A 14905-nucleotide genomic window follows, 5' to 3' on the forward strand; every position below is an offset into this window, starting at 1 on the left:
CCTCAACTTCTCCTCGTTGCCCTTTCTGTGTGGTGCCTGCGCCTGTCACGATTTGATTTAGGCCCGTTGTTGTCGTCGCCTCCGTTGCATTTGCATGCGCCGCTGCATGCTGCAGTTGTTGCAAGTTGTTTATGCCGCTCCTCGCACAATCGCCGCCAGACAAAGAGACACCTCCAGGGCCTTTGTGCCGTCAAACGAAAACATTGCTTAACTCACTCGGCTCCCCCCTCTCACTCTTCTTTCAGCTCCTTGCAGCTGCAATTGAAGAATAAACGAGCATTAGGCACCAGGATTCCAGCGAAATGCAGCACAACGTTCATGCCGCCCGGCCAGCGCCTCACATCCGGGCTGCCCACCATCATAGCCACAGTCACAACCATGGCCACATGCAGATGCATCCGGGAATGGAGCAGCACCTCGGCCCTGGCCTGCAGCAGCAACAGCAGCCGCCGCCGCCGCAGCAACAGCCTCCACATCGGGAGCATCTTCATGCACGGTATGAATAAGGGTGAAATGGGTTCATAGTGCGATCTTTACGACTTTAAGGGTTAATCTCAATCTTAAAGAAAGTTAGAACAATCGTCTCTGGCTTTTACCTCAATAACTAGGATATTCCATATTATTTATTGTGTTTAGTTTCAAGGAGATACGTTTTCCAAGTTAGATTTAGCTTAATTCGAAAAGATTCCAACCTCCTTGTTTTCCGAAAAGGGCTTAAAGATCTGTGGAAAGTCTAAGATTATAATTTCTAGAATTCTTCGCCTTAGTTGGCTCTGAGTTGTGAGGTGAATGTATCCTCCTGCCTCAGTTTGAACTCTCAAAAGAGAGAGAAACCTTCCCCGGATGACACAGTTCCTTTGCAAAACGGAAACATTTTCCCGTCTTGGTAATAGGATACCTCCAAACGAAGAGCACTTGGTGTGCCTTGAAGGATAATCTCGTTAGGAGAATAGAAACATCAATTTGGATCTCAAGCATCGCACGCTCTCTCTCTCTCCTGGTGATCCAACGAAGATTCCTGGGATCTCAGAGAGAGAGATCGCCTTTGGGTCCGTCGCCAGCTTGTCTGCGCTTTATGCGTTGCGGCAATTATGTTAATTCCTGTCACTGACAATCGGTGTGAGACTCATCATCCCATTTTCTCAACTCATAAATTATAATTTCAGTGGCTCTTTGTTCTTTCGCGCTCAGCATGACTTCCGCTGGATAACGGGTTTGCCCCGGCTGCAATTATCCTTGACGTTCCTCGAGCGAGCCTTGCTCGATTTCAGGCTCCTCTCCATCATCATATGTTTTTGCGCGCAGTGAACTTTTCAACCCGCTCCGCCTTCAGTCGCTTCCTGCCTGCCACTCGCATCGGTTCGGTTCGTAAAGGGATCGCTTATGAGTTAAACTTGATCGCAGTTTTGTCTAACGTACTTTTACGTACGCATTTTCGTGACGATCATGAAATTCTATCATCAGTGCCAAGTGAGAGGTGAAATATGCTGGAGTTTGTAGCTTTAAATGGTTAGGAAGTGATGGGGAATAAAGGTTTTAAAGGGACTGCATCCTTCTGCTTCATGTATATCATTGGAAAATGGATAATATACCTGAAGGAATGGAGTTAGTAGTTCAGTTAATACACAAGAGAAATGATTATAGAACCACAGGAAAGGTATCTGGAATGTGATTTCAAGACTCACTGATTTCTTGGTTTGAGGTAATCCTGTTACGATCTTGGAAGAAAGTATAATATATGTATATATATATGCTTTAGATAATGTTTAGTGTAAAGTTTAAATATCTTTAATAGTTTGGGGAATAAACTAATAAGATTGTGATGTAAACAGAAGTGAAATAATGAAAAATTCAACTTAAAAACCATAAGAACATTTTACAACCGAATAGAAAGAGAGAACACTTATTAAAGAGTTTAACCCCTTTTATTAACAATCCACATTATCGAATTGATAAGAGAATCCCTGCCTTGGGTTAGGATATCTCTATCCCAATGCTTTCATATACTTCCTGCACAGATCCTAATCACAAATTGCCCGTATCAATGTTAATTTGAAGGCTCGTTGCCCGAACGAACGAACTGATTTGGCGATTATAAATTGCCGAAAATATTTCTTGGTCTTGTGAAATGCAGGACAAGGCGGAGGTAGCAGTGTATAGGTACTGAGTATGTGTTGTCCTACCCTCCAGGGAAGGGGCTGGGGTGTCGCAGTAGGTGCGTCTCAATTGAAACTGACAGTTGGCGAAAAATGACACGATGCGTAAGAGAATGCGGCTTTTGTGCTTTGTTGAGGATTTCGACCATTGTTCGTCCTCGCCGCTGTTGTCTGCGATTCCGCAGGCACAACATCTGAGGCAGAAGAGCGAGGGGAGGGAGGAATAGGGGTTGGGGTCGGGGTCGGGGTAGCGGTAGTGGCAGCGGTAGGGGAGGAGCTTCAGGAGAAGTTTTGTTTTTCCCAATGTACACTTTTGTCTCGCAGATTGAACATGGCCTCTATAATCCTCTTGGCGTGCATTGTTTGCTGATCTAACCGCAAAAGCCAGCGCATCCGCCCCGGGAGCTTATTCCATCGATTAACCAATTGGCCTGCTCTCTCATCCTCTCCTCTCCCGCAGCCTGAATCATCACCATCTCCACGCCCAACAGCAGCAGCAACAGCAGCAGACGCCGTCGAATCCCGCCGCCGTTGCTGCTGGAGCTGCCTATCACGGCAACAGCGCTAGCAACAGCAACCAGATGCAGAAGATCCGCCAGCAGCATCAGCACCTGAGCAGCAGCAACAGCCACCAGCATCAGGCGCCGCCTCCCGGGCCGCCGCCACAGGCCTACAGTCCGGCCGCCTTGGCCTACAACCAGCTCCCTCCGCATCCGCCGCCGCCGCATCACATGGCCGCCCATCTGGGCAGCTATGCCGCTCCCCCGCCTCACTACTACATGAGCCAGGCGAAGCCCTCGAAGTACAACCACTACAACAGCAATGGCAACAGTAACAGCAACAATAACAGCAGCAGCAACTACGCCCCGAAGGCAATACTGCAGAACACGTACAGGAACCAGAAGGTGGTGGCTCCAGCAGTGGTGCCAGCAGAAGTGGCCGAGGTTTCCGAGCAGCCACCACTGGCGACCAACACTAACAGCAACAGCAGCAGCAGTAGCAGCAACAACATAGTCAAAGCCAGCGAACCAGAGGATAGCTCTCAGGAGCAGGAGTCTACGATAGAGCCAGCTCCCTCCGTGGACGATTGCAACAGCAGCAGCGAGCACATCGATGCCGCTGGTACGCTGCCCAATGAGGACACCAGCAGCTCGGGTCGCGGCGGCGGCAAGGACAAGACTCCCATGTGTCTGGTCAATGAGCTGGCCAGGTACAACAAGATCACACATCAGTATCGGCTGACCGGTGAGCGAGGACCGGCCCACTGCAAAACCTTCACGGTCACCCTGAAGCTGGGCGAGGAGGAGTACTCGGCAGACGGGTTCAAGATCAAGAAGGCGCAGCATTTGGCCGCCAGCAAAGCCATCGAGGATACAAAGTACAAGCATCCGCCGCCAAAGATTCGGCGCAACGATGAGGGTGGGCCAATGCGCACGCACATTACGCCGACGGTGGAACTGAATGCCCTGGCCATGAAACTGGGACAGCGCACGTTCTACCTGCTGGATCCCACGCAGATTCCACCGGCGGAACCCATGCTGCCAGACTATGGCGGTGCTCCGATGCTAACGGCGCCCTCTGGTCCGGGAATGCCGCCTCAACCTCCGCCACCCGCGTATGCTTTGCGGCAAAGGCATGGCAATGGATTCGTTCCTATTCCTTCGCCGCCAATGCATCCGCATGGCTTCTATCATGGCCCCGGGCAGCGACCCTTTCCCCCGAAGTTCCCATCACGGTTTGCACTTCCTCCGCCGCTCGGACCGCATGTCATGCATGGACCCAATGGTCCCTACGCCTCTGTGCCAACGGCGCCCAGCAAGATCACCTTGTTTGTGGGCAAGCAGAAGTTTGTGGGCATCGGGCGAACCCTGCAACAGGCCAAGCATGATGCAGCGGCCAGAGCCTTGCAAGTTCTGAAGACCCAGGCCATTTCTGCCTCAGAGGAGGCTCTGGAGGACTCGATGGACGAGGGTGACAAGAAGTCGCCCATCTCACAGGTCCACGAGATCGGAATCAAGCGGAACATGACGGTACACTTCAAGGTGTTGCGCGAGGAGGGACCTGCTCACATGAAGAACTTCATTACGGCCTGCATCGTGGGCTCCATTGTCACCGAGGGCGAGGGCAACGGCAAGAAGGTATCGAAGAAGCGCGCCGCCGAAAAGATGCTCGTCGAGCTGCAGAAGCTGCCACCTCTCACGCCCACCAAACAGACGCCTCTGAAGCGGATCAAGGTGAAGACACCGGGTAAAAATGCAGGAGCAGCCCCGGGTGCAGCGGTTGTGCCAGGCGGCGACGGTGTTACACCTGCGGGCAAGCCAGAGAGACGTAAACGGGCCAATGTGACCGTGAAGGAGAAGATCATAGAGCCAGACGATGCCGAGAATCCCATCACGAAGCTTATCCAGCTGCAGCAAACGCGCAAGGAAAAGGAGCCCATCTTCGAACTGATAGCCAAGAATGGCAACGAGAGCGCCAGGCGGCGGGAATTTGTAATGGAGGTTTCCGCCAGCGGCAGCACGGCGCGCGGAACAGGCAACAGCAAGAAGCTGGCTAAGAGGAATGCGGCTCAGGGTAAGCTTCTAGGTTTTGATTTTAACATCCGGAAAGCTTTTAACATCAAATTGTAACCCTTAGCTCTCTTCGAACAACTGGAGGCCATAGACTTTACGCCCAGCAATGAAACGCAGGGATTGGGCGAAAGTAGCAGCTCAGCCACAGTCTCGGCAGTCTCAGCCCCCACAGTGGAGTCAACAACTGAGGGTGACGTGCCTATGGTGTCCACGCCAGTGGGTCCTATGCCGGGCATACTGATTCTTCGGCAAAACAAGAAACGTGAGTTACTGCCTTTATTAATCGTAATATATATGCTTACATATACATGTCTCTTACAGCGGCGAAAAAGCGGGATCAAGTGGTGGTTGTCAAGGCCAATGCGGAATCCAAAGAGGAGGAGGTACCTACGGATGCCCCAGTTGCAGCTGCAGCTGAGGAGGAGCATAAGAGCAGCAGTGGCAATACGGGCAACACCAGCAGCAGTAGCAGCGATACCCAATCCACGGAGGCGGCCAGTGAGAGTGCGCTGAACACCTCCAGTGGCAGTAACACAAGCGGAGTGAGCAGCAACAGTAGCAGCAGCAGCAGCAGCAGTAACAACAATAGCAACTCAAATAGCAATAGCAGCAGCCAAGGTGCAGGAGTGCACATGAAGGAGCAGCTGCTGTACCTTAGCAAACTGCTGGACTTTGAGGTGAGTTGAGAGAGAGGCTTACCAGATCTCCAGTTACTCTAACAAATTTTCCATTCCAGGTCAACTTCTCAGACTATCCGAAGGGCAATCACAATGAGTTCCTGACTATTGTGACTCTGTCCACGAATCCGCCACAGATCTGTCATGGCGTGGGCAAGAGCTCCGAGGAGTCGCAGAACGATGCCGCACGAAATGCACTGAAAATCCTCAGTGAACTGGGCCTCAACAATGCCAAGAAATAGGCGAGTTCAAACAGTTTTCTTTACAAATTACATACCCGTCCACAAAAAAGAAACCTTAAACAAAATCCAAAAAACCCCAAGCTAGGTGCAAATTCGAAAGGGAAAATGAGAAAAAGAGAAAAGGAAGTACGGTGAACAATGCAAGAAACAGTGAAATAGCAAATTATTAGTTAATACCTATTTATTTATTTATGTGCAAGTTGTGCCAACTGCTGGTGTTATTATTTTATTTATTTTTGTTGTTGAGAATTGGTTAACTAAGCGAACGAACTGAACTGCAACCGAAAATGAACACGAATACTGGACAGAGCCGGAGGAGTGGATGTTAGCCATGTTGAGAGAGGAGGAGAATCGAACAATAACTAGCCTTAAAGAGACCCCCAACACAAAACGATGCAAGACCTTGTACTAAACTAAACTTAAGATTAAAGTTGAAACCGAAGCTGCAGCTTCGCCACTTGAATTGAATTGATGAACAAATGACTATTGATACCTCTTAGCTGCGTAGGGGCAACGCTTTCAAAAATAAATACAAAATGCAGGACAAAATTTGTGGAGAGTAGGATTAGGAGAGGCAACGACAATTTTTGATTTATTTTTCAAAGCAACAGCGAAACCATTTACCATTGTGGTCACATATGCTTGATGAAACTCGTCGAATAATGAATATCTATTATAATATTAAGTGTTAGGCGTAAGCACCGTCGTATGCCCCATGCAGGGTCCCAGTTTCCTGAGCTTCCACTAAACCTTTCAATTTGCCAAATGCCGAACGCTGAAACCTTTCGCAAATTGAATGGACTGTTTTGTGTGGAACCCGGGACAGGACATGGCATGACAGGCGTTTACACATGTGGAAACCCCACAGTACATACATACATAATAAAATACAATTTACATAATCGTTATAATTATAATTATAAATGTTTAATAAGCCATTTTTGTAAATGTTCAGCTTTTGTGCTACGAACAAAGGAGAGTTAAAAGCTGAACATCCTTATGAATAATGAATCGTGTTGTTTATCTGCTTTATGTTTCGTCCCCATATATCTCGTTTTTTGCTTATTTGAATCCGTTTTACGTTTTACATTCTATGTCTTATTGTTAGCCACACTCACTCACTGCTATTCTTCAAAATTTCGATTACAATAGTTTTAAAGTCTTTTAGTCTTTTGCCCTTAAACAGCACCCGTTGATTAAGCGTTAAGTTGCGTTATGTAAAATGTATTTTGTCTAAGCAATCGCGTCGGCAACAATGTGCATGATCGCGCAATCTGCTTCCTATCCCTAGCCTAGCCTCTAAGCTCAAGCCCCCGTGGCAGTGGAAGTCATACCCAGTATTAAATGTATAGATAAGGGCAACTCCAACAGCAAGATATACCCTCTATCTCAATCGCCGATTGACTCACACAGACGGACACATCGTGCACATTGTTTGCGCCACACAAATCGTTCACTTTTGTCAGAAGACTTTGCACAGATCGTAATCGTAATCGTAATTGTAGTCGTGTGCGCGGAAGTAGAGTTGCAAAGTCTTTACAAAATTGATGGAAATTATTAATCTTAAACTGAGATATATATATAAATACGTATATATGTGACAGCGAAGCGTGAAGATCTGTTCATTAACACCAAATAAAGGCATAAGAAGTCAAAGTCAGGAGAGGAGATGAGGAGAGAACACATTTATTAGTCTTAAGCCTATCCCACACAATCACTTGGTTATTTGTCTATTCTGTAACGTGACCCATGAACATGTTATGTATCGTAAAAATGAAGAACAAACTATGAAACTATATATGTAAAATGTAACTATACAAATAAACAGTGAAATAAAGTTGAAAGTGATTGTGTTTTTTTTCTGGGGGAACATAGCCAAGACATTAAGTAAATCCTCACATCATGGTCTTTTCTAAGGACCCTCCTCGGGCGATACTCAACTTAAATATTCAAATATTCGACCAACACCTGAAAATCGTTAATCGTCATTAAAAACTATGATTTATGCGACTTTATGGCCATCATAAATTAATTTATTGAGCCAGCCTCTCGATGGCTCGGTTCCGTCCCTGCCCTGCCCTACGTTGAAAATATTTGTGGACAGGTGGTATCATATGTAATACGGCAGAAAACCCAAACAGATCCGTTACATAAAATGTCATAAAAATTAAGGGAAATTATCTATTTTCTAAATTCACGATCGGAGGGTGAGAGGGACAGGCCGGTCAGCCATAAACTTATAAATACATAAACGATTGTTAATTTGGCAAACTAAAAATCAAAACAGAAAACCCATTTCGCAATCCCGAATCACAAAACTGTAAAACGATTTAAATGCCCAAATCAGATTATGATGTGCCGACAGCTCGGTCTGACTAATCGATGACAAATCTCTATGCAAAATGCGGACTTTACGCAAATAGAGTGTTTCCTTTACATCAGTAATTAAAAGGTTTGAAAGAGATTTCTCAGTTTATTTGTCTTTTAAAATCTATTAATAGCACAAACAGAGATGTAGATTACTTAAGATTCATTTTAAATGTATATGAAACTACTTTAAGAATGGAATATTAAGTTCAGAGTTAGGTAACTGAAACGAAAAGAGATCTCTTAGCTGCAAGAACCATAACTAAAATCCTAATTTACATATTAATTAAAATTGTTTTACCCTGCTTCGATCACTTTTCCCTTGCATTAAAATTCTTCCATGGGAAAATGAGACGATTGACTGGCCTATTAAATCCGATCTTATATAGTGTGCCATGGGATAGGCCCATATCATCTCCAAGTGTGATGCATCGGAGCTCCTCCACTTTCTCCTCTGGCATTTGGCTAGTTTTTGTTGGGGCAATCGGCTGCGATTAAAACAAAAAGAAGGAAATGTATAAAAATGTATATAAAAAAATAAACGTGTGGCCGGCAAATGCATAATAAATACATAAAATAAAATTAATGCTACGCTTGCACATCACCCGGCCCCGGCCTGCGGCCTGCTTCCCTCACCCAAAGTATCCACCGTAGATTCCCCTGCTTTCCGGCAAAATCAAAGCGTTTCTTGGCCAATTTACATATGCATTTCACCTGGACCGGGGTTGGAGGTGGAGCTGGAGCTGGAGCTGGAGCTGGGATGAGACTGGGCTGAGGTGGAGATGCCCGACCAGCGCAATTTTCAGCTCCACTCACCTCTCACCTCTCTGCCTGCCTGATTAATTTATGGCGCTGATAATAATCCGGCAACGCATCGTTGCCGCGCTGTAGTAGCGTGTGATTATGAAATTTGGCTTGCCAAAAGAAATCAATAATACATATGAGAGGGCATAGAGAAATGGGGACGTTGAAATAGAAACAAGAAATCCGAGATGAGTGGAAATTAACATGTGTTTGTCAGACGCCGTTTGCCGGCTCCAGCTTCCATCTCCATCTGCATATTGTATATACACATATAGTATGCTGATGTGTGATGTAATAGGCGTTTGATTATTTTGATTTTGAATTTTGGTTTTCGGTGTTTTTGGGAATTTTTCTTGGGGCTACGGAAATGTAGCTTCATTGGGCAAATTAACCGAATCAATGCAAGTAATTTGATTTAGAAATGCCATCGGCAATCAGGAGGCTTCCCGCTTACATCACTTAAAAGTTTAAACTCCTAGACACTCAGTTTTATATAAAATTGAAAGCGATATTCCAAAGAAAGTGAAACCTGCTGCTGCTGCTGCCCCTTGGTGATGTGTTAATTTTGATTTATTCGAATAATTTGGAAAACATTTTGAGTAATGTGATGTTTGACATGCGTTTAGAAGCAACGCCCAATCAGTCTTCGCCTGGGTCTGGGTCTTGGTCTTGGGAATGGTTACTCCTCTCTCGGCTTATTTGCATGCTAAGCTCACTGTTTAGGCGGAAAACAAATGATTGAAGCCACCTAATGATGATTACCGCTCCACTGGGCCACCACTGGAGTAACTGGTCACTGGTCACCAGTGGTCACCACTTGCGTGCTCCCGCGAGTCGAAAATTTGTGTATGAATGCGAATGAATGCGGCTCGTAATCAAATTAAACTAGCGATGAATGAACGGATGGATTAGCTCTGATTGAAGCCTTCCTCTTGGGTCTTAATGCCAACGGATTTGCATATAATTAGCGTCGGATGGAAAGTTATAGATTCAGTGAATACAATATCTCTAAAAAGTGAAGACCATTTCTGAGGAAGTCAAGGATCCTTTTAAGGAGCATATGACATTTTAGGATTATGTTACTCTTGATCAAATATATCCTTCAGTTATTTTCTTTTCATGCCTAAAATTTAAAACTAAGACAAAGCTAACTTACTGAGTATCTTAAACTAATGAACCCCTGAAATTGAAACTATTTGTTGAAAAGTTTCCTCTGTCTTGGCGATGTTCTTGGCCATTTTGGGGTTGGCAAATTCGGTTTTAATAATAGTTTAGCCGGCAAATTTTTTCTTGACAGCCACGATAACCCGCAATTAAAGCCAGGCTAGAAAAAAACAAAAAAAAAAGATGATGATGCGAACTCAATAATTTACCAAGACACGTGCAGGAAGTATAGACGCGTCGTCTGAGCCCGCATAGGCCGCAGGTTAAATAGGAGTTTATATAGTAAGCCCCTTATAGTGGAGCAAGATGAATGGCTCTGCGATTGGATTACTTAATTTGTGAAAGAAAAAAAACTTGCCAGCACAGCAGCGGCACAAAGGAAACACACACTTTGGAGCGGGTCGGCAGACAAATTGTTTGGCTCATTTATTATTCGGAATAATTGAAATCGAAGTGGAGGAATTCGCCAGGTGATTACCATGATTGCCTCCCGCTCCGAGCTCCTCGAGAATCTATTCAAAACACCAGGCAGAGGCGAGTCAATCATCGACAATTGAATTCTAAAAGCCATTGCATAATGATGATCCGTGATGGACTCGTAGGTGGTAGTTTGCATAAAATCGAATGGGATTGTGCGTTGTCGGTGGAAGAATATACATTTGTATATAAATAAATATGATTAGTCAAATTGATCGATGTGTCCGGCGTTTGCCTTTATTCGCTTTTATTTGACTATTTGTTTGCTTTTTGTCTCTGTTTCAGCGGATTTGTCAAAAGTAACTAATTTGCCAATGAAAGAAAACATATAAAGTGTCATGTTTAGAGATAACACACAGTCAAAAGGCTTAGAAAAGATTGAAAAATTGAAGAGGGGTGTTAGGGGAGCACCGAGGTGAGATATACTCTAGGTGCGTTCCTTCTTTAAAGTATTTACGTATATAATTCAAACCCCTTGATCAGGATCATAAGAATCCCTCAAAACCCTTTAAAAATATTATTATTCCTTCCGAAATCCGTTGTCAAGGATATATATTTTATTGATTATTTTATAAACTATCTGAAAAATATACTTAAGAACTGTTCAAACAACCCCTGTGCAGGGTATACATCTTGGCCTAGGCAACCACACAAATATCTAATGGCCAAAAAGCCGGACAAAGCGGTAATGACGGGTGATATGGCCAAAACTGAAGCGTGCATAATTAAAACGTTGTCTCTGACCCCTCCACTTTGGACCTGCAGCATTCCCAATTCCCTTTCCCACTCCCATTAGCTGTCTTGTTAAACTTTTATTAATGCCTGCGAATCTTATGCAACGGTGGAAAGGTGGTCTAATCATTCCGGAAAAAGTCCTCTATAACCGATTGCGGCGCCCAGTCACCAAAGAGAGCATTGCCCATGTCGAGGAACGCCTTAAAGAAAGCCGTATAGTTGGTATTGGGTCTGTCCAGGTCCACATCGGGTTCGGATATGGCCACCGCACTGGAGGGCTCCTGCAGGATCATGGCAGCGATCAGAGCTGCAAAAATAAAGGTGACTGCTGTCGTAGCGGCAAGCATTTCCACTGGCTTTCAACTGATGTTGGGTTGCATCTCCAGTTGCACTTTTATATGGGAATGAGACTGGGATGTTACTGGCACTGAATGTTGCCTGACCCTATTACCAATGTTGCCACAGTTGTGCCTGAAAAGTGCGCCTTTATAGTGCTTATAAAAAAAACAATGAAAATTAAAAAAAAAAAAACATAAGCAGATCAGGGGCAAATACATACTGGGGTGACACGCAATGTTTCAGCTTATCCCCTTGTCATTGGATGGTCCTCAAAAATTCCAACTTCACTATCCTCTAGTCACCTTAGATTGCATTGTCCATGTCCACGAATGCCTTAACCCTTTAGCAAAAACAAAGATATATATGTCTTTTCACTATCAATAATTTGTTGTTGTTATAAAACGATATAAACTTCAAACCGTTTATTACAATTAATTTTATTTGCACTATTTTCAGTTTGAAATATATTTTTCTAAGTTTACCTTTTCCCAAATTTCAAACAGTTTTATGTAAGCGTTTAAAATTTTGGAGAATATAAAATTTATTGTGCTCTACCAAAAAAATCCCTTTTATGGCTGTAAAGAATTTTTATTCCAAGATAATAATATTCGCTTATTAAAATAAAACAGTTTACTATTGGTAAGAATAATTTTTTTTATTTTGTTAAGTAACTGCGAAAGACAGTAAGTAAGACGATACATTGTATATGTATAGCATGGGTGTCGTTGAGAGGCTTTATAGAATTCAATTGCATTCACGAAAATGCACATTATTGATATGTGCGTGGTTAATTCATGAAATAAGTCAGATCAAAATTTTAATTTTTCAGTGTCTATGCAAAAATGGAAAAATATAGAAGTGGAGATGCGATGACTAACTTTAGAAGAAATTTTTTCTACCAGTTTTTTGCAAGCTCTGAAAGCGCTAAATGTGGCTTAATTTGTTTCCCCCAAAATATACTCAACAATATAATGTTCAAATATATAATATTTTTACCTAAATAAATATGTACATATTCACATAAAATAAAATATTTCTTTATTTTCTCTATGCTCATGTACTAGAGTGTTATACAAAGCCGAGTAGGTGGTATTGGGTACGTCCAGGTTCACCTCTGGTTCATTTAGGATCGCCGAAATTGAGGGCTCCGGCAGGATCATGGCAGTGATCAGAGCTGCAAAAATAAAGGGGACTGATGTCGTAGCGGCAAGCATTTCCACTGGCTTTCAACTGATGTTGGGTTGCATCACCAGTTGCACTTTTATATATACAGGGATGAGGCACTTGCTGGTGCACTGAAAGTTGCCTGACCCAATTACCAATGTTGCCACAGTTGTGGCTGGAAAGTACACAAGTAAAACCACACAGAAAATAATTGGGATGATCCTTTGGAATATATTTTCTTTATTTTATTTTTAAATAAGATCGAGATTGAAGTTTCGCAGATTTTACAGGTACAGTTACCAAATTTTTTATAAATAATCCCACAAATCTTTCCCACTTGACTTTAGCTGCCTTACTTTTTACAAATATCAAAGGTAATTTTATAGAGGCTAGAATATATATATAAACACATAATATCAGGTGCAAAAAATGTTGTATGTTTTCTTTTTCTTGTGTGCATTCATGGCAAATATTTGGCCACTTGTTCGACACGTTTATCGGCAAATAAAAATATATACATATAAAAAAACATGGGAAAATAAAAAAACATTTAAGCGGATCAGGGGCAGATACACACTGTGGTGGAAAACAATATTTCAGCTTGTCCGCTTGTTGGATGGCGCTCAAAATAAAATTCCAATTTGTAGAACGCGCATGCGTGGATCCGCGCAGATTCACTCCACTCACATGACACCGCCAACGCCGTGGCCATCCATCAATCATCTGGGCAAAAGAGCCACCGGAGAGCCAAAACGCGCCTCAAGTGCAGCTGCTTAGCAGCGCTTAATGTTAATTGATCGAGCTTTTGTTTAATTAAAATTTTAGATTTGGGTCACACGATACTCAAACGCGGTCTTAGGTTCGAACTTTGTATGCGGAAGTCAGGCCCCTTCCTTCTTTACCACAATAATTATGTATATGGCGTCCCCTATATACCCATTAACCTCAGCAGCTTCGCCACATAAAGTCGGAATTATTCGATATAAATTATGGAAGGAATCTCAACCCGATTTGCCGCATTTTTTGTTGGGCCCGTGTGAAAACCGAGACTGAAACCGAATGAAAACGAAAGCGATTTTAGTTTTTTAACAGTGAAAGCCCCGAAAAGAAGAACTTTGGGGGATAGGGAAAAGACTGGTTTTATAATGGGGAACGGTCTTAATGTTAGAGCATCAGAAGCAAGGCCAATTTTATGGTAGATTATATGGTATTATGTAAGCTTTTAAATGCAGAAAAAATAGGAACCCATTTAAAAAGTGTGCCAACTAGAGATCAAGGTCTTTGTAAGTAGTATCAATAACTAATTAATCACAAAGTCAAGAAATTGTTTAACTAAGAGATATGAGATTGTTGATAATTAATTATACAGAGATGATAGTAGTTGGGAGTCAAGTTAAGTATTGTTTGTGTTTAATATTTACTTTAAAAGTACAGCCAAGATTATATCTAAGAACAGATTCTCCGCTTATTTCTTGTTACTACCTTTACCTTTTACTTACAATAATCTAATAATTATTCTTTCCTTCCAATAAATAATATATATTTTAAATATAAACTTAAATCTATACAAGATATTGCCTATTACCATTGAGTTTTCACTGTTGTCCAATTTCCCATCATCATACACGCCCTTTAGGAAGATAGTTGACAGTAGTAGGGTCTTTTGGGGCCCTTCTTTCGAAGTTTCTTTTGGTTTTTATGGACTCCAACTGTTACTGTTATGTATCTTAAGCAGCAGCAGGTTGTCACCGGTTTCCCAGCAGCAGCAGCATCATCATCAACATCATCATCATCATCATCTTCATCATACGCAATCGATGGGGCTTTTGTTGCTTCTTCAACGCATATTTCGGGGCTTTTGGCTTCAGAGTCGGAATGTCTGGCTCACTCTGGCTCTGCTGCTGCTGCTTGGGATGCTGCTTCTGCTGCTGGCCGAAATCATTTTTGGCCAAAATATTTCGATTACCTTTGGATAGCCGAAGTTCAGTTCAAGTTCGCGCCTCGAACGGTTCAGTTTGCCTTGGTCAGTCGCCTCGCACCCGGCTCCTTATTCGAGTGATCCTTTGCTAGGCAGGATAATGCTCTAGTGTGCTCTTGTGTTACCTAACTTATTGCTGTGTGTCCCACAAAAAGTTAAAAAAAAAGAGAGAAATAATACTAAAAAGGTGAAACGACAGAGAAACAAATTAATTTTCGGTCCAGTTAAA

General features: G+C 43.2%; 2 protein-coding genes and 1 long non-coding RNA gene across 3 annotated transcripts in view; 1 reads left to right on the plus strand and 2 right to left on the minus strand.

The window, feature by feature from the left end:
- The window catches only part of stau (double-stranded RNA-binding protein Staufen), a 9116-nt gene extending 1624 nt beyond the window's left edge, over positions 1 to 7492 (plus strand). The window contains exons 2-6 of the mRNA XM_020947677.2: positions 246 to 496; positions 2617 to 4730; positions 4794 to 4991; positions 5051 to 5406; positions 5466 to 7492. Of these exons, the coding sequence (XP_020803336.2) occupies positions 303 to 496; positions 2617 to 4730; positions 4794 to 4991; positions 5051 to 5406; positions 5466 to 5648 (3045 nt within the window). The 5' untranslated portion in view covers positions 246 to 302 and the 3' untranslated portion in view covers positions 5649 to 7492. The remainder of the gene's footprint in view (positions 1 to 245; positions 497 to 2616; positions 4731 to 4793; positions 4992 to 5050; positions 5407 to 5465) is intronic.
- A 601-nt stretch (positions 7493 to 8093) lies between these two features.
- Positions 8094 to 8935, minus strand: LOC147642911 (uncharacterized). The gene is made up of 2 exons (XR_015272782.1): positions 8652 to 8935; positions 8094 to 8503 (listed from the first exon to the last, which is right to left on the minus strand). It is a non-coding gene; the product is annotated as an uncharacterized LOC147642911 (long non-coding RNA).
- Positions 8936 to 9371: 436 nt separating this feature from the next.
- On the minus strand, positions 9372 to 12765 carry LOC110180072 (uncharacterized). The gene has a single exon (XM_086837679.1). It carries the CDS (start codon positions 11540 to 11542, stop codon positions 11315 to 11317), a length of 228 nt encoding a protein of 75 aa, XP_086693805.1. The 5' UTR covers positions 11543 to 12765; the 3' UTR covers positions 9372 to 11314.
- Positions 12766 to 14905: the final 2140 nt, after the last annotated feature.

Source organism: Drosophila serrata, unplaced genomic scaffold (assembly GCF_035046125.1).
Source record: "Drosophila serrata isolate PLE 108 unplaced genomic scaffold, ASM3504612v1 contig_334, whole genome shotgun sequence".
NCBI classification, from domain to species: Eukaryota; Metazoa; Arthropoda; class Insecta; order Diptera; family Drosophilidae; genus Drosophila; species Drosophila serrata.